Source organism: Caretta caretta, chromosome 16 (genome assembly GCF_965140235.1).
Source record: "Caretta caretta isolate rCarCar2 chromosome 16, rCarCar1.hap1, whole genome shotgun sequence".
Taxonomy (NCBI): domain Eukaryota; kingdom Metazoa; phylum Chordata; order Testudines; family Cheloniidae; genus Caretta; species Caretta caretta.
The window spans coordinates 7,943,397-7,971,377 of NC_134221.1; the positions used below are offsets into that span (position 1 = coordinate 7,943,397).

Genomic DNA, 27,981 nt, shown 5'->3' on the forward strand with positions numbered 1-27,981 from the left:
ACACACATGCAGGCCCAGAGCACGGCTCTGCTGAGATGCCTCGGCGGGAGACAAACGCAGGCTGCAGTTCCTGGCCAGAGTTATTTGCTGCCAGGAAGTCCAGTTCTTTAACCTCAGACATAGAGATGCAAGTGAGACCTGAAAGTCATGACAGGCGGTCAGCTCATCAGCCGCATCTGGGGCGTCTAACTGTGGCAACGTTTTTAACCCCCAGGTGCCTATCAAAGCCTGGCTGAGAGCATACCCCTCCAAGGACACCTTTGTGTGGTTCAGCACCCTGCCTGGGGGCTTCCAGGTCAGTTCTGTTCTGCCCTGGTGCATCAGGGATGGCCCCATATTAGCTCACTGGCATGGCATTTCTGTGAGGCCTGGCTCAATACCAGGAGCGATCAGAGCGCTGCACGCAGGGACGTTTTAATAGCGGACACAGAACCTGCTGTTCTCATTCTTGGCACGGTCTGTAGGATCAGGTGGGTGCTAAGGAAGCTCTTGGTAACTCTTGAATCAAGCTCTACTTGAAACAGAAATTAATCCAGGGACGTCCCGGAGCCTGTGTTGTACGTAAGGTCAGATGGGGTGAGCACACTGGTCCCTTGTGGCCTTACAGCCTATGAAAGCTGCTTGCATGTTCGCCGCGCCCCCCCCCCCCCCCCCCGTGCCTGTAACCACGAGGGGGAGTGGCTAGGACAGGGGGTTGGGGTGTAGGAAGGGGTGAGGGCTCCAAGGTGAGGCTGGGGATGAAGGGTTTGGGGTGTGGGAGGGGGCTCAGGGCTGGGGTGTGGAAGGGGGTGTGGGCTCAGGGGTGGGGATGAGAGATTTGGGGTGTAAGAGGGGGTTCCGACCTGGGGCAAGGGGTGGGTTTGGAGTATGGGATCCAGCCAGGAGGCACTGACCTCAGACAGCTCCCAGTTGACGGCACAGTGGGGCTAAGGCAGGCTCCCTACTTGCCCTGGCTCTGTGCAGCTCCTAAAAGCGGGTGGCATGTCTCTCCCCTAGGTGCAGGGGCCAGAGGCCTCCGCCCCACGCACTGGCTGCGCAGCTCCCATTGGCCAGGAACTGTGGCCAGTGGGAGCTGCAGGGATGGTGCCTCACAGAGCCAGGGCAGGCAGGGAGCCTGCCTTAGCCCCGCTGTGCTGCCAATCGGACTTTTAACAGCCTGGTGAGCAGGCACTCCCATGAAAAACTCAACACCTGACAACCCTAGATAATCTCAGAGTGGGTTAAATGTGGGCCTTGGAAGAGCTGGAATTCCTCCTGGCACGAATGGTGACATCCTCTCCGTCAGGCTCGACTCGGGGGCTTTGCTGCAGGTTCAGCATTCTAGGAGCTGCAGTAGGCCCGCTCCTCCCCGAGCTGAACCCCGTTAACCCTCTTGTCGCTGCAGCTGGAGTACCAGGGAGCCAGCACCGTCCAGCTCCGCTTCCTGAAGCTACACAGCAGCCTCGCCACCCAGAAGATGTCGTACTCCTGCAGGCCCGACTCCAACGGAGGAGAGCTGCAGCTGGAGAAAGACATCAAGTTCCTAGCAGACTCCAGGGAGCAGAGCTACTTGACCACGCTGCCAGGCTGCATGGTAAGTGGAGGGGGGGCGGCAGGAAGCTGAGCCAGTAGTTTGAATCGGGTGTGTTCTTAGCGGAAGCAAGTAGGTTGAGAGAAGTGGGGATTCCTGCAGGGCAAAGGCCTTTCCGGTGGAACCCCTTGTAGTTCACACCCAGCAACCACTGACAGACCTTCCTGTAAGATTAAAGCCTGTTTTCCCAGCTGCAGGGAGAGGGGTTTCGTGCTGGTCTTGAAGGTAGCCTTGGGAAGAGTTGATAGGTGCCAACTCAACTTTGGCCACAGCACTGTTACACGTTACCCATGGCTAGGTGGAGCCCATGTAGTATGGATGCTTGCCCCCTCCTGCCCCACAAGCAATTCCAGTTGGGGAGCACATGCTAATGTATTGAGAAAATTAGGTGCCAGCTTCCCTTTCAGAGTGTCTTTGTATAGGCAAGATACTGTTCTCAATAGACTCTGATCGAGATGTTTTACCCGAGAGAGGCCACATCCACCCAAATCCAAGGTCAATCGCAATCATATTTTTCAGCTTCAAGGGCCTCACGTTGGGCATTTAAATAAGTGGCTTGGTCTAGGGGAGACTCCAGCCCCCCCATATTGGCTTCAGGTGGCACTCAATAGCTCTGCCCATCAGGCCTTTTAGCTAGAGACCCAACTCCAAGCAGTCCTGTTTGAAAATGATTAACGTAGTTAATTCCAGGCATTGCAAACACCCAACGTTCGCAAGTGAAGTTCGTTCCCAATGTGATGGTGCCGAAGCAGCATCATGAAGCAATAATTTTGTCTCAGCAACATGAGGCTATGAGGCTCCTCTATGGGGCTCTCCTTCGGCACTTGAGCTGCATTTTTAGTAGCACCTAGAGTCCGTGCTCGAGGCCCCATTGTGCCTGCCCCCCCCCGAGTTGTATCTTTTCCACAGGAATGTTCTTAACTCATGGTAACTGGCAGAAGTGAAGACAAGGCAGTTTGAAGCTGATCTCAAGTTGAGAACACAAGTGAAAACACAAGGGCAGAAGCTAAGGTTTACCTTGGCCTGGTAACATGTATTAAAACTACACCACGAGTCTTTACTAGGATTTTATCTTGTTAGTAACCATGTTCATCCAGCCCCCATGCCAATGCTAGGTGCCCTGCTGAGATCCCCCCCCAGCCCTCCATTTCTGTGATAACACAAGGTAAAACCACCTTTTTTCCTAGTTGATTTAGTGGGGGCTTGGTCCTGCTTTGAGCAGGGGGTTGCACTAGATGACCTCCTGAGGTCCCTCCCACCCTGCTAGTCTATGATTCTATGAGTGGAGACAAGGCCTGTCATCACTGACCCATGCTAATAGTGCATGTCCCTTGTGTTACAGATGGACAATGAGTCTTCAATCACAGACACCATATTCCAGTTTTCCACAGAGGAGCTGGCACTTCTGCCCGTGCGAGACCTGGCTGTGTTTCACAATGGAGACGTCTCACACCAGTTTGGATTCACTGTTGGACCAGTTTGCTTCAGCTGAACCCAGAAACAAAAATCCATTTTCCTTTTGAGGAACATATGACTGCAGAGGAGAAAGGAACTAAAAAAACCTTCCCGTTGCTGAACCTTTGGCTAGCTTTTGAAAGCTACCGTTCCTATTTATAAGGTAATGTTTATAGCTGCATTATGCCATGGACTACACGGCCTTCTGGAGGAGGAGACTATTGTTTACAAAAGTAATTTTTCTATAAATATATATATAAAAGGTGCTAATTTAATAATTGATGGGAAAATTGTCATTTAACTTCATCTCTTAAGGTCTGTTTAAAAGGCGATCCAAGCTTTCAGCTGGGACTAGGTTTTCTTCACCTTGGTCAGGTGCACAAGTCCCTGGGTCCCTTTCTCCGCTGCAGGAGCAGTGTGCATACAGCCACTGGATTGGCCCAGGCCATGGTTGATTGGCACGATCTCCCCGAGCAAACAAGCAGCTGGAGCTGGTTGGGAATTTTTCCACACGCCTTTTTCATCTAATAATGATTTCTCAAAACCAGAACTTTCTGCAGGAAAGGAGATTTGACTTGAAAATGTCAATGGAAAAATTTTGGGATTTTTTTTGTTTCAAAACTATGTGGTTTCTAAATTTAAGCTGTTTAACAACGGTTGAAATCAAAGGTAGCACAATGAAACATTACTGGGTGATCTAAGCTGAATTTTTTTTTCTTTTTGGATTGTCAAGATTTTGACTTTGTCCCAATTCAGGGTAGGGAGGAATATTTTGACATCTCAAAAATTTCTGCAGAATGGGAGAACGGATTCCTGCCCAGCTCTAACTGCAAACTACCTCCCCGAAGTTCCATATACTACCAAGCTGCTGCCCTTAAAGGGACTAAGAGCACTTTGTCTTTCAAAGAAAATGCACCACTAGACTATTCATGCAGCCTCTTCACTGGGTCAGCCAGCAATGTGTTAATTAGCACTGCCTCCCCATGTGTGATTGCGAAATACTGCCATCAAACTCTATCAAGTGTGGATCATATTTAATGGCAGTTACATTATGCTGCCCTCCTTAAATCATTACAAGAAGCAGCAACTGCTGCCAATTTTTCAGGGGTAGTTAGTGGAGAAAATTCACTGTGTAGAGAAAAGGGATGAAGTTTGTAGCAGGAGGCTCCTAGCCATATGATAGAGAGATATTGTTTCATTAAGGGAGACATGCTGACGGACAAGAAGTGTCTTATCATAATCTGCTGCACAATGAACTGGTGCATCAGGAGGTGCTGCTGAGACTCAGACAGTTCACTCGGACGTGGGCATGTTTTCTAGCAGATGCTGCCAACCTTGAGGCAGAGCCCTATTTGCTGTCTTGGGACAGGATCGAGGTGCTGCTCTGGATCAGCAGCAGTTACACAATTCAGCCACATTCCTGGAGTCCAATTCCAATGAAGAGTTACATGGTGAGTCAAATCTCTTCCAACACCAGGCTTGCTTTGCTCTTAAGAAGCAGAGTGAAAGATCACATTTAAAATGATGTTGGGTGTGTGGGCCAGCTTGCAGGAATTATCATCCCAGTGTGTTTTTTTGTGGGCTGATTGGGGGAGTGAGTGCAGCTTCACACCCGTAAGGATTGCTGTTGAGGCTTAGGACTGTCCACTGGCAGGTACAAGGGGAAGCTAAAGCTGTTCCAGGGAATGTGACAAAGCTGTGTACTCAGTTAAATTCTGATTCCTAGTGTGAGGTCCTTTACTGATGCCATCCATTGCTGGCAATGGATGCACCAAACTCAGCATTGACCAGGTGCTCCGGCTGCAGGGTTCACTGATCTCCTCTTATTTGTATAATTTGCATTTTTAGCCTGACCTCTACATGACATATGCTGGTCATTTTATGAAACTAGCACCAGTTCTGTGTATGCAATACAAAGATTTGACTTAACCCTGCTGGTCTGCTTCTTGTTCTGCAATGAGAACTTAAACCCTCATTTTCCCACTCCATTATATGCCAAAGCCCAGTGGTCTGGTTTCACACAGCAGTACAAGCCCTTCCTTTGCAATGGGGAAGAGGAGCAGTAACCTGGCTGGGGCGCTGTCTGAGCTAAATGTTGTTTTAAACTAAATGTAGAGAAGAGTGCTTGACCACTGGGGCTGGGGAGTCACCAGTTTCCCACTTCACTCAACAGTGGAAATAAACACATCAGTTTCCCTTTCTGGTTACCAGCTGTCACCACAGGACTTGTCTTTTGCACAAACCCTAAACCAAAAGCAGTTGGCAACACATTATATTGAAAGGGCCCACACAAGGGATGTTTAATTTGCTGAGGCCAGTTCCTTTACAACATCACTTCTCCCTTGCGCTCCTGAAATTAGAGCCCAAGTCTGACTCCCATTAAGAACTGAAAGTAAAGTGCAGATTTCCGAGGCCCAGAGTGAGAGAAGACTGCTTCTCTCAGCCACCACCTAACCAAGCAGTGCCCTGCAATAAGAGGATGTAGAAAAGTTCTCAAATAGCCTTTAAACTACAGTACAAAAATGGAATTCTCAGGCCTCCCTTCCCAGAAGGGAGAGGAGGGGAGAGTTTAGTGATAAAAACTTGTATAAAGGGCACCACAGAACTTCAATGGCAGTTTTCTCCTTCAGGCAAAAGTTTGATGCACTCTCTTCCTCCCACCTGTTACTCAGTACCAGCTGCTAGCTAGAAAGGCACTATAGATCAGTTGTAACAATTTGCCAAGCCTAATGATTAGGTCTTCCAGCTGGCCAAGTACCCCCTTACTTGCTTTCATACAGTTTTGGGTTCAAGTCCTAAAAGTCTGTAAAATTTCAATTAGGCTTTTAAAAAGCCACACAGGCCATTTAATCCCTACTGTTTAGTGAGCCTCTGACACGAGGATTTCCTACCTTTAAAGTACCATAGAGACAGCAGAGCATAGCCCGTGAAAGTGACACGGATAGTTAAAGCTGGGCTTGTCTTAGCTTCTTTGGTACAAAATCCCAAACTCTTTGTTTGCAGTAAGATCAAGGAAAGGGCTAAAGCTCTCACCTCAGAAACTCTTTCACTTGCACATTAACAAACCAACAGTGGGCAACAGCTTTCTATTTCACATTGGCCCTTAGCATCACTAACAAGTTTGGCACAAGCGTTAAATAATATAGAGATGCTACTGTCATGACTCATTCGCACTCTGGCTAGCAGCTAAATGCCACTTTTCCCTTCCTCCAAATTACAAACATGAAAGTTCCTGAGGTTTTTGGCAACTGGGTTTCCACCCTGCAAACTGTGACTCGTGTTCTGCAGGAAACAATAGGAGTGCAACACTTCTGCTTTTTCCATGCTGTTGGAGCAGCTTCCACAGGAGGGGTCAGGACATCTAGCTGCTGGCTGGCCACTCGCCTCCTGGACAGCAGGCGAAGCAACCTCACCTCATGCTTGGTCTGGAGCACTTGTCACCGTCCTGGTGTGGGTCTCGGTGGCTGCCTCGTGCAACTGACTTGCAGAAAAGGGCTGGGCTGTTTTTTCTAGAAATTTAGAACAGTTAAAAGGGTGAAGATTTTCAAAGGACAGACAGGAGCTGTTCAGGGTGGCTCTCATTCCAGTACCAGCCCTGGTGTGAACCCCTTTCCAAACACGTACAGCTCCTTGAAGGACAGAGGGGACCAGTGTGATCATCCTCTAGTCCGCCCACCTGCATAATCTGATTCTTGGGTCAAGGCTAATAGCTTCGAAGGGTCCTGTACAGCTCCAGACGCTCAGGGCAGGTTCAGCTAAATGTGAGTGAGTGGCATTGCACCTCCAGGCACCAGGTCACAACACCAGTGGTGCAAATCTGTCCCAGCCAGCCCCTCCCCCATTATCATGGTAGAGGGGTGGCTGGGCCAAATATGACCAGCGCTGTGACCCTGTGCAGAGCATGGCAATGCCCGCTGCAGGGTGAGTGGGGGTGGACTCTACACTGCACCACCCCCATCTCCCCAGGCAGGATCTGATACCCTCCCTGCCATCAACGTATTTACTGGGTTGCTGCAGGCCATCAACAAAGGTTGAAAATCACTGCACTAGACTCTCTCTTTCAGAAAGACATTCAATCTTGACTGAAAAAAAATCCACTACAACCCTTGTTCTAAAGGTGACCTGCCCTCACCAGTAAAGTTTACATTATTTCCCCCCATGAATTTGGCTCAGTTCTACTTCCAGACATTCTATCTTGGACTTACCAAGATCACGTCTGTTATAATACTGCTAATTAACAAAACCCTCTCCCCCGAATTGAGGAAGAGCCCAAATCAATAATCCAGCAAACTGTCCCTGGCTGCAGTAACTGGGGGGAATCAGTTGGCTCCAAAGTACTTTTGCTCTTAATTCAATCTCCTCTTCCATTTCTCAACTCCCACTACGGGTTGGTTTCTCTTACCTTCACCTAGGAACATGGGTTTAGTGGCCAGAAGCACATCCACATTACAATGTTGGGCCAGTGCATCTAAAAGGACTTGCCCCTCCTTCTGGAAGAGGAAGACAAGGGGGATGACTATGTCACTAGTGCTTCCATCTCCCACCATCTGGAACAGAACCATCTTCTCACTGCAGCTGCCTTCAGCATTGTCTACAGAAAGGGAATAAGAGAGCCCATTTTAGGGTCAGAGCTGGGAGCATTCTCCTACTTCAACATACTGTCACACTCCATGCATTGTACTGAAGTGCTGGCTGCTTATGGGGCAGATTTGGTCTGACCCACAATTTTAGGCTGGTAGGACACTTGGAGGTCACTTGTTCTTACTTGTATTGACCAGGGGGGAGCAGGGCTCAGATGCCAAAGGTAACTGCAATTCCTGCCCCCATAAGCCACAAGCAGTAGGCACAAGCCTGCAGTATTTTTCTTTACATCAAAGGACAGGTACACATGGTACCTCGGTGAGCTTTTCCCCTCTAACCTCCATCAAGCAGGCAAGGGTTTTGCAATAAACAGACACTAAAGGTGCCCAATGCTCTTCTGGTGCAAGCCCCTGTTCCCAGCCCCAAGGACAAGCTTTTGCCCCCTAGAGAAGAGCTTTTGCTCCCAGCCATCTCCATGACCGCATCAGAATACCCAATGTCTCCCAGCCCCCTCCAACTCCTGCACTAGTGCTGTATGCACTTGAGAAGACCCAAAGACGGGGTAATAACAGTGCTCGAGACTCACCGATGAAAATCACCCCCGAAGCTCCTGCTTTCTGCAAGTTCCTGGCTTTGGCAGCAAACATGCATTCGCCTCTCTGGGCCAGAGCCACTTTCCCTTGCACCGCCTCCCGGTTGGTGATCGCTGCACAGGCCTGGTAAGGTTCACTCAGCACTAAGCTTCCTTTCACCTGCAGTGACACACACACAGATAAGCTCTTACAGCCAGGCCAGTCCTTCGGGCTCAGTGTTTGTAGCACACCTAGCGCAGTGAGGGCTGTAACCAGGGCTCACAGGCAATACAAATAATCTATAACAATGGGCTATTTCTGTACCAGTGAGGTTGTTCCAATTTCCTAGGGATACTGCGGCTCAGGAGTGGTGTGAGATGCACCAGTCAGCTTGCTGTGTAGGATCTCTACTTCATCCCTTTCATATAAGACAGAGGGTGCATTTACCACTGTAGAGGCAGCGAACAGCTGAAGTAAGGGGTGTATACACCTTGCACGGCATAGACAAGACCCCTAGGCTAGCTTCTCTCTCTGTGCAAACCTCCCTCCCCCATACCATCCTGCCAGTTCCCAAAACCATTTGCATCATGCATTGGGTTGTGGGCCTTGGCTTCTCCTCGGCACAAGTTCACAGAGACAAGCCCACGTTGCAGCCCCTGTGGGCTATTAACATGGACCTAAAGAGCAATTACAGCTGCCCAGGACGATCCCCAATCTCTGCCTGCAGGCTTCACTCCTTGGAGCAGGAATGTTGCTTCATTTAAAAATAGATCAAACTTCTGGGCAGAATTTTTATTCACCTGATTTTTATTATTATTATTTTTTTTTTTTAATCCATCCAATCCAGGAGCAGAAACAAGGCCAAGTGATTTGGTGACCAATCACATAGCACCAATAGTGAACACGCAAAGCAAACAATTTGGAAAATTATTCAGCGAATCTACCCCACATGCGGTCACAGAAAGCCAGGCTCAGCTGGGAAGCCGAGGGGGCTTTCGGTCACTCAGCTCTAAGGCCCAACAAGGAGAAGCAGGAATGGTTAAGACACAACCTGGCCCGGCTTTTAGCAATGAAAGAGTCACCCACCCCGTGTTCCTGTTTGGTCAGGTCCATTCCAAACTGGGCTGGTCCAGCGGTGAGTACCATTCTCCCAAAAAAGGGGGGAGAAATAACTTGGACAGCCAGCGGGGAGACGCCTTGCTGCTCTCCTGCAGGTGGGTCGACCAGCTCGGTGATGAATTTCAGGCTGAAGAGCCCCAGGGGAGAAGCTTCTTGCTGCAGAGGGGGAGAGACAGCACTGTACGGGCTCTAGCAGGCTAGTCTCACAGAATAACCGGTGGGCGCTCCATCCACCTTACAAATTACAGCGTGGAGCCAGGGGAGGGGTGCCAGGGCAGGACTGTAGTGCAGCACAGAGAGGGGACTGTGCCACAGGCTCATTCTGACCCCGCTCCAGCTCAGCTCCCCCAGAATGGAGCAAACCCTCCTCACATATCCCCCAGGACCAGCAAGAGGTTTAATTAGCATATCTGTTAGAGATCCTTGGAGGAAAACAACACTACATGGCAATGATGGACAAAGCATTTGGAAGGCTGATTTATGTGACCACCAAGAGAGCTGCAAAAACTTGGCTGCTTGATAGAGTTTGGGCTTTAGACATTGCAAGGAAACAGGAGGAGGATCCTTTAAAGCAGTTGTTTGAAAGACAGACTCAGCTGTTGGAGGTGATCTTGGGGCAGGGTCTCATTAACTGCCCTAGCAAGGGAGAGCCTCCAGCTGTTCACATACAGCTAGCAGTTCACAGAGGAAATGGTTAGTCATGGAAGCAGCTCAGCTGCAGTTATCCCTACGAGCAAGCAATTACGCAGGCAACTGGAGCTGGGAGGAATCATGCCAGGAATTCTCACACTGGCCTTCCAAAGTGACCAGCAGCAGGCAGAGCACGTCTGCCACGCACGGCACACTGGGCGCTCACCTGGTGTCGGATGCCAGTCAGCTGCACGCTCCGGTCACCCAGAGGGAGCAGGGTCAGTCCCATTCTCTTCAAGATCTCCAAGGGCTCCATCCTGGTATCACGGAGCGGGAACTCAATCCCCCTGAGGGAGACCAGGACCAGCCATCAGAGTCAAGGTGACAGCAACACAACCCGTCCCAGAACCATGCAAGCCCAGGGTCCAGCAGACAAAGATCTAACAAGATCCAACATCTGGAAGTTAAAGCTAGACAAATTCAAGCTGGAAATAGGGTGTCAATTTTTAAGGGTGAGTGGGATTAGCGAACAGACCCCATTACCAAGGGGTGTGGTGGATTCTCCATCACTGGCAATTTTTAAAACCAAGATCAGTTTTTTCTAAAAGACCTGCTCTAGTTCAAACGCAGCTATTGGACTTGAAGCAGGAATTCATGGCGGGAAGTCTTAGGTCAGACTAAATTATCACAGTGGTCCCTTCTGGCCCTGGAATTTATGACTCGACAAAAGCCCATGGGAGTTACACAGGGGTTGCCACGCACCTGAAGAGTGCCAGGCGCTCTGCTCCTGGTTGCAGCAGCTGCTTGTGGGCATCCCGGATGGTGCGGGTGAAGGTTGGGTTATTGGGGAAGAGAGTCTGCGCGCTGGGGCAAGAACGGGTAAAAATCTCCTCCTCTCCATGGCCCTTGTGAAACATCTGCAGTGAAAGAGACAGGGATCTATTTCTTCTCTCCTCTCGTGCAGCCCCTGCGTTTGTATGAACAACGGTCCAGCACTGACTTTATCCTCTAACACTCAGCAAGGGACCGGCAGAGCCGCTCAGCCACTCCAGTGACCACATCAAGGCCCGTGGCTTGTCCCTTCTAGTTCTGAAAATCCATTAAAAACTCAATGTCAGATGAGCTCAGGCACGTGGAACTCACTGGTCAGTGAGTGTCGTGTGTCCCCACATCCCACAGTGCCCCATTCACAGAGGATGAGAGTCTCTGGCAGTTTAGCTCAAGCTGTACAGATCCTCCTGGCTGTTACCTGTGGAGGGGCAGCATGGCCTAGCGTTATGACACCAGACTGGGACTAAGGAAAACCTGGGTTCTATTCCCAACCCTGCCACTCGTTTGCTAGGTAACCTTGGGCAAGTCACTTCCCATTCCCAGGCCTCAGCTTCCTCCTCTTAGAGAGTGAGAATGATACTGATCTGCTGAGGAAGAGCACTAGATATGAAGAGCTCAGTGGTATTATCCCTCTGTGGGGTGCCACACACGCATTGGCAGGGGAGGGAAGCCCTGGCTGCACAAACACCAGCCCCCCCCCCGATGTTTCATAGCAACACCGACCACGTTTTAAAAATAAAACTAGATACAGCAGTAAGCTGCCTAAGGGATTCAGAAACCCAACTCCTATTGGAAATTCTCTCTCTCTCAGGCTGGGACCCAACACAGCTGGTTTTAAACCTTGAAAAATTACCAGCCAAGTTGACCGCCTCCTCTGAAACCAGCCATGTGCCCTAGAAGTCACAGACGCAGTCATAAGCTGCTGTGAAGCTAAATACGCCCCGGCACCCTTAAGAAGCCTACGGCTGACGTACAGTCACGTTCCTGGGGCAGGGGGACCGGGCGGTGGAGAGCGACAGGGGCAGCAGGTGGGCCTCGGTGGTGAAGATGTAATCGTCAATGTCTAGAGGCAGATCTCGCTTCTCTGTGAAAAGCAAGTAGAGGTACTTAAACATCTCGGCCAGGAAAAAGGAGTCCATCCTGCATGACAAACAGAGACAGGTGTGAGAGGCTGGGCCTGCTGAGAACGAGGCAGCAAGAATTGAAAGAGCCCGTAAAAATGTATTCACGTCCCTAAGAATCTCTGGGGAATCATGTCAATCCTCTTTGCTTTGCCCTGTCTTGAGATGGCTGGGAAAAGCAACCCCAGAGGTCTTCCCTCTACCTTCAAGACTCACATTGCTGCTGCGGAAATGCTACCTTGTCACTTCATACAGCAACCCCCCCAGGAGATGGTATTCCTACCTCCACTGCAGACAGAGAACACATAAAGGGACTAGATTGTCTTTCAATCCAACATGGCTCAGAATTGACCGAGGACTACTTCTCTCCAGAGAGATTCGGACCCGTTTGCTACCCTTGTCCCTCCCTTCTGTTGGCTTCCGTGCATCAGTCATTAGATTTAGACTGCGCAATCTTCAAGAGAAATGGCCACATCTTTATGTCAGTGAAGCACTGCATAAGCTCACACCTCTAGAAATTTCGCTTTCATTAAACTAGGGTGCCCCGTGGAATCGTATGAAGAGGAGGGTGGAGGTTATGATCTTCAGATAAGTCTGAGACAGACTCCAGAAGATTAACCTGGTTTGGCCAAATTCAGTTCAGCACAGCTGCAGGGCAAGGCAGTTCTGTTCCAGCGTTGTACTCACTGGACAAGGCTTTAAACACTTCCTTCACAGGGTAGTGACATGGTCACTGTGAGAGCACAGCGGGACTCACACACACTGCACCATCCCCACACGCACTGCTCAAGTCGGTATTAATAACTAAGTGTTCCCTGACTAGCCAGGACAAGAGGGAAATCTCCCGATTTCCCACCACATCAGAGATCAATCAGGACAATAGCTATGAGACCAATAGGTTGTCCTGTGTTGGGTGGCTTTATTGCTGGTGATGGGGTTTATTGGTAGCATTCTAACTTACTTCAGTATAACGTATGTCGCTCAGGGGCGTGAGTACTCCACACTCCTGAGCGACAGTGCTCAGTGTAGACAGCACTATGCCGGCAGAAGAGCTTTCCCCCATCTGCTTAGAGCGTCTTCACCAGACCCTCTCCAGCAGTGCAGCTGTACGGGTGCAGCGCTTCTGGTGTCGACTAACCCGAAGGTTGTGTCTACACAGCAGCTGGCAGGTGTAATTCCCAGTGCGGGCAGACATACATGCGTAAGCCATGCGAGAGCTTGCACCAAAAAACAGCAGCGTGGGTGGCAGCTCAGGCTAGTATGTGCCCAGGGGGTCAGGCAGGATTTGTACCCTGATCTTGCTACAATGTCTTTCCACTGTCAAGAAAAACCACCATCATCCCTCTCTACTTCTGGGGGGAAATGAAACCCAAGTGCATTAGGCTCCAGTCCTGCATCTGAACCCCTGTAGACAGCCCCCATGTCATTGGTGCGCAGGTGCAGGGACTCACCAAACAGCACTCACCCACACAGCTCCAATTAGCCGATCCCAAAGATATGGCCCATTGACCCAGGACCTCCCATACCAGACACCAGCTGCATGCCCATAATTCCCCACTGGCCCATCCCACTCCTGGTTAGCCCTACCCCATGCCCGTACAGTGCTCCCCTCTGCCCAGAAAGGAAGGGGGTTTACCTGTCCTCATGTCGGCCCGTCCGTACATCCTGCACCGCCGCAAAGCCGCAGGCCACCCGGGCATACTCGTTCAGGCTCTCTACAATGGACTTGCCCACCTGGAGGTAGTAGGGGTCTCGGGTAGCCTTGGAGAGAAAACAATTGCAATTCAGTATGCCACCAACTTGCTCTCTTCCAAGCACAGTGAAGTCCAAGGGAAACGGTGGCTCATTCACAGATAGATATGACAAGTCACTAGCCGCAGGGTCAATCCTGGATTGCCATCCCTTAGGGGAAGGGAGTGAAGAGATCCAAATCTCCACTCCCTGTGAAGAACACTCAGCCAGCTAAGGGATCTGACCAACTCTCACACCCCAGCCGCTTTAGAACAAGAACTTCAAAAGTCAGCCTGGAATAAGAGCAAGTCACCAATCAGCCAGGAGCTGCCACCGCATGCTCTTCTCTCCTCCAGCTACAGCCTGCTCTGGGAGTGATGGCAACCTCCGGCCTGATACTCCTTTGCTGCTTCTTTGGAGGAGTTAAACACATCCACTTTCAGCTTGTTGGTGTTTTCAGCCAAACGACGGGACGGGACTAACCTTGTACAGGAAGTAAGTACTCTCGGCAAACTCTGGCCGCAGAGGATGCTGGGCCCAGTACACGGCAAAGTCGGACGTGAACGCCTTTAACGAAGGGAGAGAGCAGACTAAGATACAAGCTGCCATTTTCACAACAGAGACACTGAGGGCTTGTCGACATGGAGACTTAGTGCGTGGCAAGCCACTACGTAAGTCTACAGCACACTAGCTTACCGGGCACTAAATTGCCATGTGGACCCTACTCCCACGCACAAAGAGTTCCCTAATACTCCCGCTTGAAACGGCAGTACGTCAACGCGCAAGACCCTTTAGTGCATGAACAATGCATGTTCAGACGCTGCCAACTGGGGGCCCGATGCAAATCCACTGGAGTCAGCGAGAGTTTTCTATTGACTTCCACCAGCTTTGGAGCTAGTGAGGTGCAGAGATGGGAGAAGAGCGTGAAAGGCCGTAGAGCCTTTTGCTTTGGCAGCTAAGGGCATTTCAATCTAGAGGCTGGGAGGAGTGTGCTAGGGTCCAACTCAGAAGGGGCCGCGGTTACAGCATAGTTATGAAAACCATATAAAGGATTAAAGGTGCAAACGCTTGAATCCCTGTCCCCATATTGAAAAGCCCACAGATGTCAATGGGAGTTTATCTATTGACTTCAGTAGGCATTGGATCCAGCCCCTAATCCTTGTCATGGAAGCTAGAAAGAGAACACAGGTGAAGGTTCGTAAGAGTCTGCAGCAAGGAGCATCAACTCCTGGAATATGTCTGCCCCTGGCTGGGCATCTCTGGAGCGGTCATAATCCCACCCCGGCACCCTCTGCTCGGTGTTGCAGTGATGGGGTCACTCAGCAGCAGAGAGGATACTGTGCCTGGTACACAGGGTGAGAACATGGGAGGCTGAAGGAGGGACGGATTTTTCCCTCCATCACAGCTGCTGGGGGGCCGCGCCCAGAGACTGCGCCCAACAAGATAGCAGTGCAGTGACAAGGGGAAGCAGCTCGTTCACTCACCTCTGGGAGGAATTTGTGTTGCTTGGTGACCTGGTACAGCATCTCGTGCGTCTCGATGGCAGGCTTCAAATCCCCCCTTAGCACCTGGGGGCAGACAAAAACCCTTGTTTCTCTGGGGCACAGCACAGTGATAAAAACAGCCTCAGGGCAATCACGAGGCATCAGAAACGCTCCCAGCTCATAACAGTGACAGCCCGGATCGCAGTGAGGAGGAGAAGCAAGATCCTTGCTTGGGGGTGATTTTTATACAGCACCAGCACACGCGCGTTAGTGAATTTAGTGCTAGTCAAAGATGCCGGCTGGCTGGCACTGTATGCACAGGGCAGACACAGCAAGGCAAGGGCTGTGTAAGCTGCACTCCTATTAGCCCACCAATATGACTTACCCCTTGGGGAGGGGGCAGCACTAGGGGGTGAGAGAGGATTCCAGTCTAGTCCCATTCAGTCTTTGGCCTCACTGCTGCCACCCAGAGGCCAACAAAGGGAGGAAGATACTTAGTGCCAGCTACATGGATGGTGGGGTTTGTGATGCAGAGAGACAGCCACAGAAGCTGGGCTGAGCCTCCACCAACTCATTTCACAAAAAGGTTATAACTCTCCCACATCAGCCATGATACACCTGCTACTGCCTCCTAGCCTACACCCTGGGGAAGGAGGGAAGGTATTTCAGTTTCAACCACTACCGCCCTGTCCCACAGCCTATGTCCTCCTGGACACATTTCCCTGATTCACCTTGGGGTGTACTCTTGGGCCACCACCGAGCCAGGCTGACTGGATCAGCCAGGGCCAGAATGTTTGACAGATGAACATTTGGAAACATTTCACCTAACAAGATGGCTTGCAGCACATGTCTCCAGGAGCCCCAAACCTGGCCCCAGGATCAGCTTTTGCAGGAACACAAAGGTTAGGAGGGAAGGAAAAGTGGTTAGGGCACAAGCCTGCAATTTGGGACACCTAGGTTCAATTCCCAGCTGTGCCACTGACTTGGGTAACCCTGGGCATTTATCCTCGCTGTGCCTCAGTTCCCCATTTGTACAATGGGGATCCTAGCACTGCTCTGCCCCAAGGCATGGGAGGCTAAATACACTGAAGACTGTGAGGCACGTACATGCTATGGTAACAAGGCCAGATATGTACCTGAGCACAGAACGCTGGCTCATGACACATCAGCTAAAGGCCGTACAAGCGCTGAAAAGCAGAACCGTCGGTTAATTTCAGGCAGTCCAATTGGGTGAAGGCGCCTACCCCACTAAAGGACCCTGCCTAGCGCTCTTTTTACATCAACGCACCTTTCACAGTCCTGCACCTGAGCACAGCCCCATTCAAACCAACAGCTGGTGTTTATTTGTCAGAGCCCCACGCCACACGGCACTGCCGATCCCCTTCCACCCAAGGCTGCTGCTGTACCTGGAGGCCAGGGAAGAAGGCCAAGAGGGAGTCCATCCAGCTCCGGATACTGACTGTGGGATTGTGCATATGGACGTTGAGCAGGAGGGGAGGCTGGCTGATGTATTTCATTATGGCCACGTAATGCTAGAAAGAGATGGACACAAACTCTGTTATCCAACCAGCAGGAAAGAGCTCTCTGTAACCCAGTAAGACGGCAGGGAGCAGCAGAGTAGGGAGGGCTTAGAAAGATCTTACAATTCAATAGGAAGGCTCCTCTGTGGAGAACTTGGGAATCTGGGACCATCTCTGACAACGTGCCTAAATAGGTCAGTCACAGGACACTGTGGGCATGTCTTGTCCACGCTCACACAACTCAAACGATCGAGCAGGGCTGGTTCCAGCTCAGTCTGAAGAAACATTCGCCTAGTGGCCAACAGTCAAGCACTGATCATTTCTGCCACCAAGTCCTTATGAGCAAGCGGAAGAGCATTTGCTGGCATCACCTACACTAACTGAGGAGAGGCTCCAAATGCTGCACGAGTCTCCCCATCACCTCTCTCATAAAGGACACTGAGCTCTGCATCCTGTCAATGAAACGGGGGCTCCAAAACTGGCACTTGCTGGAAAGAAAGCAGCAACGTGTTTGTGGCAGCAGAGCGATGCACCTCCCCCCAGCACTGGCCACAAGTTCCTACTCAAGCGCAGATGAGCGAGGAGGTGCCGGAGTGGCCTGCCAGCTCCTGACCACCTGCTGCATGCCTGGCATGCTGCCACTGGCTGCTAAGCAGAAGCCATCAGCAGTTGCTCCTGTGAAAGGAAACGGATGCAGACAGACTGCGCAGCAGAGGGTCTTTCATTGGCAGGTCAAGCTGGCCTTGCACCTTCAAAATGGATTCTCAGATGGAAGAGGGGTTAGGGGAGCAATGGGCTATCTACCCCGTTCCTCCAGAGGGGAACGGAAAGGAGAGACCACTACCCTGTGTACTCACAGCGTTGAACCTCTCCAGGTAGGTGTCGTCCCCCAGGAGGATATACGCCTTCATTAGGTATTCGTAGTAAGAGTCTATCCCGGCTCCGACGCCGCTGTCTAGGGAAAAATCACAGGCAGGGAACCATGGGAGCCTTACCCAGAACAGGCATCCAAGAAGAGAAGAACGTTGCAGCCTCCTTTGCCCCGTGTGTCTTGGCACCGCCCCTCGGGGGTCTACGCCGTACTGACACCCTCACATCTCCCCACCAGCGCTGGCCAAACCATCAGCAAGGCCGTCGCCGGCTACGTCCCGGCACTGACGTCGAAGAAGAGGAGGAGCATTCTTCCCCTTCCCAGGGCGGCGCAGGGCAAGTGGCACCCACCTTCGGCACGCTCCCAAACTCAGCTCTGCCCAGGGCCAGCTGGGACAGTGCCACAGCAGAGAGCTGCAGGCTGGCAGGGGGGCACTGGCTCTGGGACTGCCAGCGGGTTGTTCTGGTTCCCCACCATCCACAAAAAGGTGGTGGAAGGCCATTCCAAAGCACTCTGGCACAACTCAAGCCCTGCCACTGCACCAAAGTGCACAGGAGACTGCGGTACCAGCCGACACATCTCTGCCCCGAGGCAGCCGCGTGACACTGGGTGTCCCTTCAGGCCCCCAGCTGCGAGCCTTGGAGTCACTTACCCCTCCGGACCCAGTCCCCATTATGAATGTTGATGACCGTCCCCACCAGGTCGTTCCCTTTCTGGCGCTTCTCCCAGAGAACATCCAGCGCTCTCCGAGCGGTGTCCTGAGAACAGAGAGGAATGAACGTACACAACACAGTCTTTCACCCTCCCCTCTACCCAGGAACATGCAGGAGTTGTTCCTATGCCATTCCTTACACTTATTAAAAAGACCCACCCTACAGAGCGAGGGGACAGCATTGGGGACCAGGCCCTACAATAGGGCTCAGGAGCTTTGGGCTCTGCCATTAACTGTAAGCTTTGACACTTCTGGCTTTGCCTCAGTTTCCCCACCTGTAAAATGGGGGTGATAACACTTCTCAAGCCCATGGGGATAAATCCAGCCCTGTATTCCACGCACTCAGGTTCCACTCAAAAGCAGAGACATAAAATAGAATCATCTCCCCCTTCACGCCCAGATTGTTCCCCTCCTCCCACCCCGCCCCGGTTTGTTCCTACTGCTTAGCCAAAGCAACGTCCATTTCGCTAAATCCTGCACAGTGCTCTGGGGTGGCATGTAGAGCGCTCACTGATGGGAGGAGCACAGCACAGACCAACTCTACGCTGAGCTGCCTGCCTGGATGTTTTACATCTCCCAGCTGCCCGCAGTACCAACCAGCGCCAGGCAAGGGACTCCATTTACAGCCATCCCTCAGATTCCAGCAGGGCAGCGGGAGGGTGAGCAGATGTCCTGATATTATCGGGACCATCCCAATATTGGGGGCTTTGTTTTATATAGGCTACCAATTACGACTTCCCCCAGCTCCCAATTTTTCACACTTGTTATGTGGTCACCTAGGTCAGGGTTATGCGGGATTGCTCACTTGCCCACCCTCCACCCCCATTTAGCCTGTAGATGAGGATGGAGCTGGGATTCTGCCGACATGTGAGCGGATGGGCAGCATGAGGTCTCCATTAGGCTAAATGCACATGGCACGGGGCCTGTGGATTCCCAGTGGCCGTGCGACATAGGGGCTAGCGGAGAGCAAGGGGACGGATAAGCAGCAGCTGGAGGGCTTGACAGAGCATGTCTGGCTCCTGGCATTGAAGGGCTTTGCCCCATCTCTGTGCAAGTACAAGTGAATCAGTGCAGACCACGGAGAGGCACTGTGAAATGAAGGGCCCCCCACATTCTGGGCTAGCTAACCCAAGGGACTCCACCAGGTCTGCACAGAGGATCTCCTCAGGCAGGAACGAGTCACATCCGTGTGCTTTTCCCTCGAGCTTCCAAACCACTTACTTCAAAAACAGTCTCTTGTGTCAGGCGACTGAGGGCAGCAAACTCCAAAATCATGGTGCCCGCGCAGGCCGTGCAGGTGTCCAGCTCGGTGCCTGTCCGGGAGTTCGGACTCAGGACCCCATACTTTAGGTTCACCTGGATGGACAGACGCTGCCTCAGTTTCACTGGGTGTTTTCCCTCATACTTGTCACATGCGGCAATGAGGTTATTCTACTTCGGTGCAGCACTCTGTCCTGCAATGCTTTACAAAGCATCTGCCAAAATGCAGCCACCTCTGGGGTGGAGGGTAGGAATCAGCTGGCATGCAGCACATTGCATCACAGCAAGGAAAGGGGTATTCTGGCCAAGAACTTCGGCCACACATGCCTTATTGTCAAGGAGATCAGGAAACCTTTATCACCCACACAGGGCAGGAAGGATTATAAACAGCCATCTGGAAGTGCCCCTCTCCCCCCCATAAGCTGCATGGAATCTGTTCTACCTCCTGCAGCAGGATGCAGTGGTCCCTATAGCTGCAAGGAACTTGGGTGCCTCAGATGTGAAGCAACAGCCAGGGCAATGCAGAGCCACCTTAAGAGAGAGCATTGAACCCCCTTCAGTCACTCAGATGTGCTGGGATTATGGGGCTATTATGCCAAGAAGGGTCAGCCCCACCCCTGCCCACACCGCCCTCCTGGGCGTCTGAGTCAGAGAAATGGCTTGTCAAGGTGGGTAGCACTCAGCGGGAGGCTCTGGGGAAGCACACAGCCCGCTGGGACCCACATGTGGCTCCCGACCCCGCAGACCTTATTGGTGCTCTGTTGTGTCTGCCCACGCCAGTTCACACAAAGCTTCCCCTCGTCCCGGCTCAGATCTGCCATTCCCTTACCCTGGGGTACGGCAGCCCGCTGGTGGTGTTGAAAGCAGGCAAGAGACGATACCCTAAATCCCGGGCCAGGTGCAGGAGCTCGTCCTTGTACCACTGCAGCCGCTCACCTTGTGCCTTCAACATGTCGGCCATGATGTGACCCCCCAGCAGGCCCCTGCAGGACAGAGGGGGAGGAGGGGACAATGCAGAGCGGCGTCAGGCTGCTCAGAGGGACTCTGCAAGTTGAGATCCCAGATGGCCCATTTCAGGAGCTTGGCGCTCACTTTCCTCTGCTGGGATGAGGAGACGCTAGACCAGCTGGGCCCCTCTGCACCCGCCACGCAAGGCCCAGAGGGTGCTGTCCCCACTCTCCACCCCCATTGAATCCAGTGTTCACACAGCAAGCAGCTTTCCCCCTCTTCCCCAGAGCCACTTCTGCACCCTCACACACCACCCAGATCCACTGCACCGAAGAGCCGCGCTGCAGTGCATCCGACAGAGCCCAGGCTCACCGGGTGGGCAGCACATGCCTGGGCAGTGAGCTGAAGGGGACAGATGGGGGGGGGGGGGGTGCACAGCCTTGGGAGTGCAAGACACTGGCTCAGTGCTCTAAAGGACTGCACAAAAGGGGCCCTGCCTGCCAGCGCCCAGGGCTCCTGCCCCCGCCTGGGGCTCACCCCAGCACACGAATGTTGGTTTCAAAGACAGAGACCACCACGTCGTTGTCCAGCCGCACGTCCAGGACCACCTTCCGCACAGCGTCCTCAAACTCATCCAGCTTGTTAAGGACCTGGCAGCAAGAGCCATGGGAGAGAAGAGATTCGGGTCAGTGACATGGGACCCTCTCCACTGCCCTTGTGAGGTGTGTACAGCCCCTAGCACACTGCTGGGTACTAAATAAATGACAGTCACAACAGCAATTCACTGATTGATCACATTCCAGCTCGGCGTCACCTACTTGGACACGCCGTTTCAGGGAAAGCTGGACCTTCCCATAACCCAGCAGATCCTGGTAATTTTGGTGTACACCTCCCCGCCCCAGGGTCCACCTCCCAGATCCCTGGGAGGCAGGGCAGTGCTGTTTGGGGAAATGAGACACAGAAAGGCTTGTCCATGCTCACACAGGCAGTCTGTGGAGGAGCAGAGAATTGAACCCACGTCTGCCAAGTCCCAAGCTAGCACCCTAACTACTAGGCCATCCTCCCCCTCAGATTTGCTTCTTGGCTCACTATCTCAATGTGGGCACCTCAGGTCAACATTGCCAACAGTAGCAGGAGCAGGGACTAAACAAGCGTACGAGGGGTCCCTGGGCTGCCAACTCATGATTTCACTGTGAGTCTCCCAATATTTGCCATTTGTTATTTTGTTTTGTTTTTTTTAAAAAAGCCTCCGATCCCAAATTCAAGTGATTATATCAGAATCTCAGCGTCTTTTAGAGAAGAGAGTTCCCAGCCGTCAGAGAGAACAGCTTCAACCCGTGGCTTGAGTGCACACTACAGGTTTAAAACCCAGAAGGCAAAGAATAAGAACCCACACTTTATACTAGAGTGCTTTTAAAAATCCCCTGATTTCATGGGACCTGACTCATGATTTTCGAATGCTCGGGGCGGGCAATACCAGTGGGTGCATTGTGGGAGGGGCAGCACAGCCAGAAGGACACTGCGGACTCTGGAAAAGCATGGCCAAGAAGGGAGGATGACTGCAAGCTCTTTGGGACAGAAACTGTGTTTCTGGTCTGTGTTCGTACAGCACCTAGTACAATGGGGCCCTCACCCATGACCGAGGTGACTAGGACCTACCACAATACAAACACACACACACACACACACAAATAGGAATAGATTAAGGTAGCTAAATAAAGCCAGGATCGTAGAATAGACGACAGGATAAGGAAATACACAGGATATAATGAAGGAAAAAGAAGCTGAAGATAGACAGAAGCAGAGAAAGGAAAGCATGCCCTGAATTGATCTCTACTGCATCAATCAACATAGAATCTAGGCCGCAGAAAGGGGCTCTGGGAGAGAAAATTAACTGAAGATGGGAACATGTTTTGAATGAACGAGCATTAATTTTTCTGTTCATCACTAGGGGGAAGAATGCAAAGAGTAAGATGCATTAACAGAGAAGGAAAAGAGGAGGATACGAGACACTAATAAATTATGGAGACGAACAGGGGGAGGGGAAAATCAGGGAATCTAGGCTGTAGCACCTAGAAGTCTCAGCTGAGATCAGGGCCCCATCGTGCAAGGCATCAGACATATTAAGAGACAGTCCTTGTTCCAAAGAGCATAACAAAGAGTATGTCCAGGAAGGTCATTTTTCATTTTGATTATATTCTCTTTTGTAAGCAAGAAGCAATCATGCTAAAATGTGAGATTTCCTGGCTTTAACTGCATTGCTTTCAAACACATACTGTCTGCTTTTATCTCCACGGAATACATAAAGCACAAACACTAAACCCTGTACACAACACAACACTACTGTTTATCCCCATTGTGCAGTGGTGGAAGCTAGGGTCAAGTGACTTGTCCAAGGTTAGACAGTCAGTAGCAAAACTGGTAAGAGAACCCAGGAGTTCTGAACAGACCTGCATGAGGGTTTGCTGATCCAGTGGTTCTGGCTTTCATTACAATCCTGAAATTTGGGGCAGGTTTGGCTCCAGAGTTCCACAGCCTTTCGGCAAGCGTAAGCCAAGACCTGGTCTGAGAAGAAACCCAAGCAAAGCTTGGGAGTGGGTTCAGCAGTGATTCACCTGCAATGGCTGGGTTTGTTTAGCACTCAGATGAGCTATGCCTGGGGGGTGGAGGGAGGCCGTGTGGACTGGGATAGAGAGAAAAATCAAAAGTCTGCATGAACTCCCTGGGCCAAATCTGTTTTGTGCACTAACACTTGACAATGCTCCAGCCACTAGACAATACTTCCTCCTGTGTCCTATTGAAAACAAGTCTCCCCACTCTAACCACCACTGAAGATGCCCCAAGAAACTCCTGATCCTAGGTATATTTTAATTGCACTTTGACCCCAAGCTTGCCCATCAAGAATGTGAGAGAAGCCCTACAGCTTTAAGGTCAATTCTTAGCTTGAAAAGAAGCAAAAACAGCAGAGGGAAACGTACAGTCCAATACACAAGAATGAAATGGAAACCCCTCTGTGCCAGGAACTCAATCTTGCTGTTGACAGATACCAATGCCTGTAAATGCAGACACCACTGAAATCCAGCTCAACAGATCTAAACCTGCCAAATCCCCAATAAACTGGTCTGAGAAGCAGATTGCTGACTTACCACAAGCGTATCCAAAGTGTCAATTAAAGTGAGGGAAAACCTACAGATTTAAATGAAAAACAAAAACAAAAAAACCACATTTTAAATTCTGATGAAAATTAGGTCTTAGAAAGTGAATTGGACCAGTTAGCTGAAAACACATAACAAGGGGCAGATTTTCTGACCTTGACACTTGCAAAAAAATGCACTTGTACAATTTGTGCCATTATTCACGCAATTATTGTAACTGTGCACACAAATGGACACAACCATCTGTGCATGCCACTTGCAAGGGCAAAAGCAATCTTTGCACTTGCACATTAGATGTATAAATATTCATCTAGAGAGTCTCCTGAAAATCTGACCCATGATATTCTAGCTAGAGTAGGTCAACATTTTTATTCAACTTTTATTTTTTTCCCTTTTGATTGAAATGATGTGGGGGTTTTTTGGTTTTTTCCCCCACCCAAAACACAAATCTCTGCAGTAAGTATCCATTTGCAACAACTTTTTTCAGGTTTTCACTGAAAAACCAAAAGTGTCAGCCAAACCTGAAACATTTTTGATTGCTGAAAATGTGTATTTTTGTTATTGTTTTTTTTGATAAACAATATTGTGCAGAAAAAAATTCCTCAGAATTTTCTGCAAGAACAAAAACTGTTTCCTGACCAGTTTCATTCTGTCCCTCCTTGGTCATGAGGGGGAGAAACAATGCACTTTAATGGTGGAGACTGACATTACAAATAGCACCTCCACTTCCCCTCTTAAGGATCCTTCCAGCAGAAGATCTGAAAGTATTTCTCAAACACTAATGAATTCAGCCTCAAAGCTCCCACGACATGGAGTAAATATCACCATCATTTTACATGTAGGGAAACTGAGGCAGTGCTGTGACGTGATCAGCTCTTGGTGACACATCACAGCAAGCCCAAGTGTCTGAGCTGGGAATAGAAGCCCAGATTCCCAGTCTGCTGTCCTAACCACTAGGCTACTTTGTAATACATATAACCAGAAAAGCCACAAAGGAATCAGAGGACACTTGCAGCCAACAGGTGCTCCGCAGGCTGTAGTGTGAGAGGAGGAAGAACCCATCTTGCACACTCACTTGCCAAGGGCGTCGTCAACATCCCCACGACTCGGCTCCATCCCGCGCACTCGGCCCCGACAACTCAAAGGCATTAGCTCATCTGCAGGATACGCGTGTTTCTGTACAAGGGGAAATACCACAAGTGCTCAGTCGCTAACTGTTGACTTGGAAAGTCTCTAAAGACTGTAAAGTGGGCCGCTTTTGAAGTAAACTAGGCCCTTTGCCATTCCCGCTGCAGAAGAAATGCCTCTTGTATTAGGCTGCTTGTTCCTTGCTCTACAGTTACGCACATGCCTTATCAACCTCTATCCAGGACACGGGAAGCAATGCAAACAGCTGCTTAGATCTGTGCGGCACTCATCCAGATCCTACATTAGAGGAGGGCTAATACTTTGCCAATATAAAGCACCTAGCCGAGGCTGTCGAGGGCTTTGCAAACGTTCACTGAAATCCTGGAGCTCCTACTCAGACAAAACTTTCAACAGCAGTCGGATTTTGCCTAAGTTAGGAGCGAATGAAAACCAGGGGTGAGGATTTCAGTATTTAGGTCTTTAGTTATGATTAGCCCCATTTTACAGAATGCGGAGTGACACACAGCTAGCTCATCAGTGGCAGAGCTAGGAATAGCATGCAGATCACCTAATTCATGCTGACTGCTACACCATGCAATCTCCATAAGAAAATGTAATATATATATATATCTCCAAGCAATTCTCACAGTCAAGACAGTTACCTTAAATTCTAAGACATTTAGGTGAGGGGACATTCGGAATTCTGGACAAAATTAGCCTAGCCTCGCCAGCCACAGAAGCTCACTATGTGAGCAAGAGTTACCCTTTGTTCTCATGGACAGCCGCCTACTATCTGCTACCCCTACTCTAAGCACAACGGATTAAGATGAGGAAGGTTTCCCTGCTCCATTTGCAAGTCTCCTAGGGTTGGGTGGATTCCAGCCAGCACCTGAAAGTTGTCCATGTAGGAATTTCTTTGGTGGAGCTTTAGACCTGGTCTACACCTAAAACATAGGTTGACCTAGTTATGCCACTCAGGGGTGTGATAAGTCACACCCTGAGAGACGTAGTTAAGCTAACCTAAGCCACAGCATAGACACTGTTAGGTTGGTCGATGGAAGAATTCTTCTATCAACCTAGCTTCTGCCTCTTGGGGGGCTGGATTTACGACCGTGACAAGAGAAACCCTGCCATTGGTGTAGCAAGTGTCTATACTACAGCGCTGCAGGTGCAGCGCTTGTAACGTAGGCATACCCTTAGCGTTCATTGAAAGAACGGAAGGGGGGGTAGGGAATTTCTCATAAAGAAGGCAGCTCTCTTTTTGCCAACTGTGACCCTCTGAAGGTTAGAATGGAAACAGAAAAGACCAGATAGTGTGTGGCCATGGTATGGCGCTTGCGGATACAAGCAGCTTTCCAGCCTCCTTTATACCCATACAAGAGCCCAGAGAATGGAAGACAGGGTCTGGTCCTTCCTGCCATGCATACACCACTCCAAAAGAGGAGGGAAAGGTCTTTGCCCCCCAAACTCCTCCATACCATCCTAATAGAGACACAGCCCCTCCCAACTCTACCCCGGGGTTGGGGCAGCTCAGCATCACTCCCTAGCTTGGCCATAGCCTAGCCCCAAGAGGAGAGTAAATTCAGGGGAGTTGGGGTGTGAGTGGCTGCTGCACCTGGGCTGCTTCCCCCATGTTTCTGTTTTAAAGAGGGTATTTTTGGTCATACTGCGAGACTCTTGTATTTTTTTTCTGCAGTTGTAGACCACCCCAAGCTACCGGACACGCTGGAGGGAGGGAAAGCTTCTGGGTAAGTAGTGTTAGAAGAATAGACAGGACCTTAGACTCAGAGTTTTGTCCAGAGACATGTGAGCAAGAACGATATAAAACTACTAGTTACCATGTAGCTGCCGTACGCGTGGTCAAACATCTCCACGACCTGGTCCCTGGAAAGGCAACAGCAGAGAGACAAAGGGAAGCTCGGCTAGCACAGAACTGCTGACCACTGCCATTGGGCAGTCCCATTGATCAAGAATTCTGTGACTTCCATTTCAAAGCAGATGAGACGACAACAATCCAGCCTCAATCGCTGGCCTGTATCTAGAGCATTTTATTAAGTCAGTGCTCAATTACTGGTCCCCTTTCTTTTCAACCATCGTCATTAGGGTAAATTGTGTACTGAGCCGAGAAGGTGCCCACTCTCCATAGGGGAATCTAAACTGGGCAGACAATGCGTTCAACGCACAAGATGTTCCAGTGTACCCTAGAGAGATCTTTTGGTTCACATGGACATGTCTTCATTTTTACCAACAGCACCCTACAAAGCTCATTCCTTACTCCTAGACAATTGGGGGTGGGGGGGTGCTGCTGGGAGCAGGGAGGGGATTAGAGTTTTTAAGTTGTTTGTCTTCCTGGTGCTGGGTTATATGAAATGGCTCTGCTCCACTCAGGTTCATTAAGGATGTATTTTCAAGTTAGGTCAAGCGTTCCTAGAGCACACGCACTGGTGCAAATCGATTGCGACTCTACGCCCTTTGGGTCGGGGGCTGTCTCTCATTACGGACATACACAGCGCCTTGCACACCAGAACCCTAACCCTTGACTGGCACCTCCCTGCGCTACCATGAGCTTAAGTCATCCTTCCTCAGCAGGAAACTTGTACGATAACCACCTGGACCTCCCGCCTATCCCCTGCGTCCTGGCACAATTTTCACCGGTGGGTGGAGGAAACCAAACTTCCCCCACCAGCACTTGTGTGGCTGGACGTTTGCCGACAGGAGGGGGAGTGGGATCCAGCTTTCGTGTTATTTGGGGCGGGCGGGCAGAGGAGGAGAGACAAGCTGCTTCGCGCAGCTACCGGCACCGGGGAGCCCCCCTGGGTGGGAGCTTTTCACACCTGCCCCCAAGCCCCACCAGTTACAGCAGCCGGGGCTAAACGAACCCAACCGGACCAGCCCCGCAGCGAGCCCCGGACAAAGGGTGGGGGCGCTGCCTGCCCCCCGGGAGGGGGATTCCCGGGTCCTGGCTGGGGCGGCCCTGAATCCGGGGGGGGGGGGGGGGGAGACAGACCGCCCCGGGGCTGCTCTCACCTGAGCTGGCTCCTCTCCGCCGCCCCCAGGGCCGCCGCCCCCGCGGCGAGGGGCGCCCACAGCAGGGCCGCCAGCAGGCCCAGGGGGGTCCCTGGCGCCCGGCCGCCGCCCATGGTCGCCTCCGCCCCGGGCTAGCAGGAGCCGGCGCCCCGGCGACAGCGGGCCCCGCGCCCGGCCATGCCGCGCCCCGGCCCCAGCCCGCGGGCTAGTTACCGGGTGACGCCGCCCGCCCGCCCGGCCGGGCCCTGCCCCCCGCGCCGCCGGGC

The 27,981-nt window shown here is 51.2% G+C and overlaps 2 protein-coding genes across 5 annotated transcripts in view; one reads left to right on the plus strand and one right to left on the minus strand.

Moving 5' to 3' along the window:
- Positions 1 to 3,303, plus strand: part of LOC125623348 (uncharacterized) — a 253,272-nt gene extending 249,969 nt beyond the window's left edge. For all 3 annotated transcript variants that reach the window (XM_048822505.2, XM_048822508.2, XM_048822506.2), the window contains 3 exons: positions 215 to 295; positions 1,385 to 1,573; positions 2,913 to 3,303. In XM_048822505.2, coding sequence (XP_048678462.2) covers positions 215 to 295; positions 1,385 to 1,573; positions 2,913 to 3,062 — 420 coding nt within the window. In that variant the 3' untranslated portion in view covers positions 3,063 to 3,303. The remainder of the gene's footprint in view (positions 1 to 214; positions 296 to 1,384; positions 1,574 to 2,912) is intronic.
- A 739-nt stretch (positions 3,304 to 4,042) lies between these two features.
- Positions 4,043 to 27,916, minus strand: LOC125623349 (ER degradation-enhancing alpha-mannosidase-like protein 3). 2 transcript variants are annotated; one of them, XM_048822509.2, is made up of 20 exons: positions 27,716 to 27,911; positions 26,527 to 26,572; positions 24,636 to 24,736; positions 23,552 to 23,591; positions 20,943 to 21,055; positions 20,287 to 20,440; positions 19,419 to 19,553; positions 18,138 to 18,243; positions 17,472 to 17,569; positions 16,501 to 16,626; positions 15,095 to 15,178; positions 14,094 to 14,177; positions 13,516 to 13,640; positions 11,733 to 11,898; positions 10,690 to 10,844; positions 10,154 to 10,274; positions 9,265 to 9,453; positions 8,193 to 8,358; positions 7,428 to 7,616; positions 4,043 to 6,534 (listed from the first exon to the last, which is right to left on the minus strand). In XM_048822509.2, exons 1-20 carry the CDS (start codon positions 27,826 to 27,828, stop codon positions 6,440 to 6,442), a joined length of 2,406 nt encoding a protein of 801 aa, XP_048678466.1. In that variant the 5' UTR covers positions 27,829 to 27,911; the 3' UTR covers positions 4,043 to 6,439. The 2 variants fall into 2 exon arrangements, with proteins under 2 accessions (XP_048678466.1, XP_048678467.1); XM_048822510.2 differs by lacking the exon at positions 9,265 to 9,453 and having other exon boundaries at positions 27,716 to 27,916.
- Between the last annotated feature and the right edge of the window lie 65 nt (positions 27,917 to 27,981).

Excerpts from the sequence above, each read along its gene's own strand:
- LOC125623349 (XM_048822509.2), bottom strand. The coding sequence starts at position 27,828 with ATGGGCGGCGGCCGGGCGCCAGGGACCCCCCTGGGCCTGCTGGCGGCC. Across the intron at positions 26,573-27,715 it reads GCGGAGAGGAGCCAGCTCAG|GGACCAGGTCGTGGAGATGT; the intron begins GTGAGAGCAGCC and ends TTGCCTTTCCAG. Across the intron at positions 16,627-17,471 it reads ACCTGGAGAGGTTCAACGCT|CATTACGTGGCCATAATGAA; the intron begins GTGAGTACACAG and ends ATCTCTTTCTAG.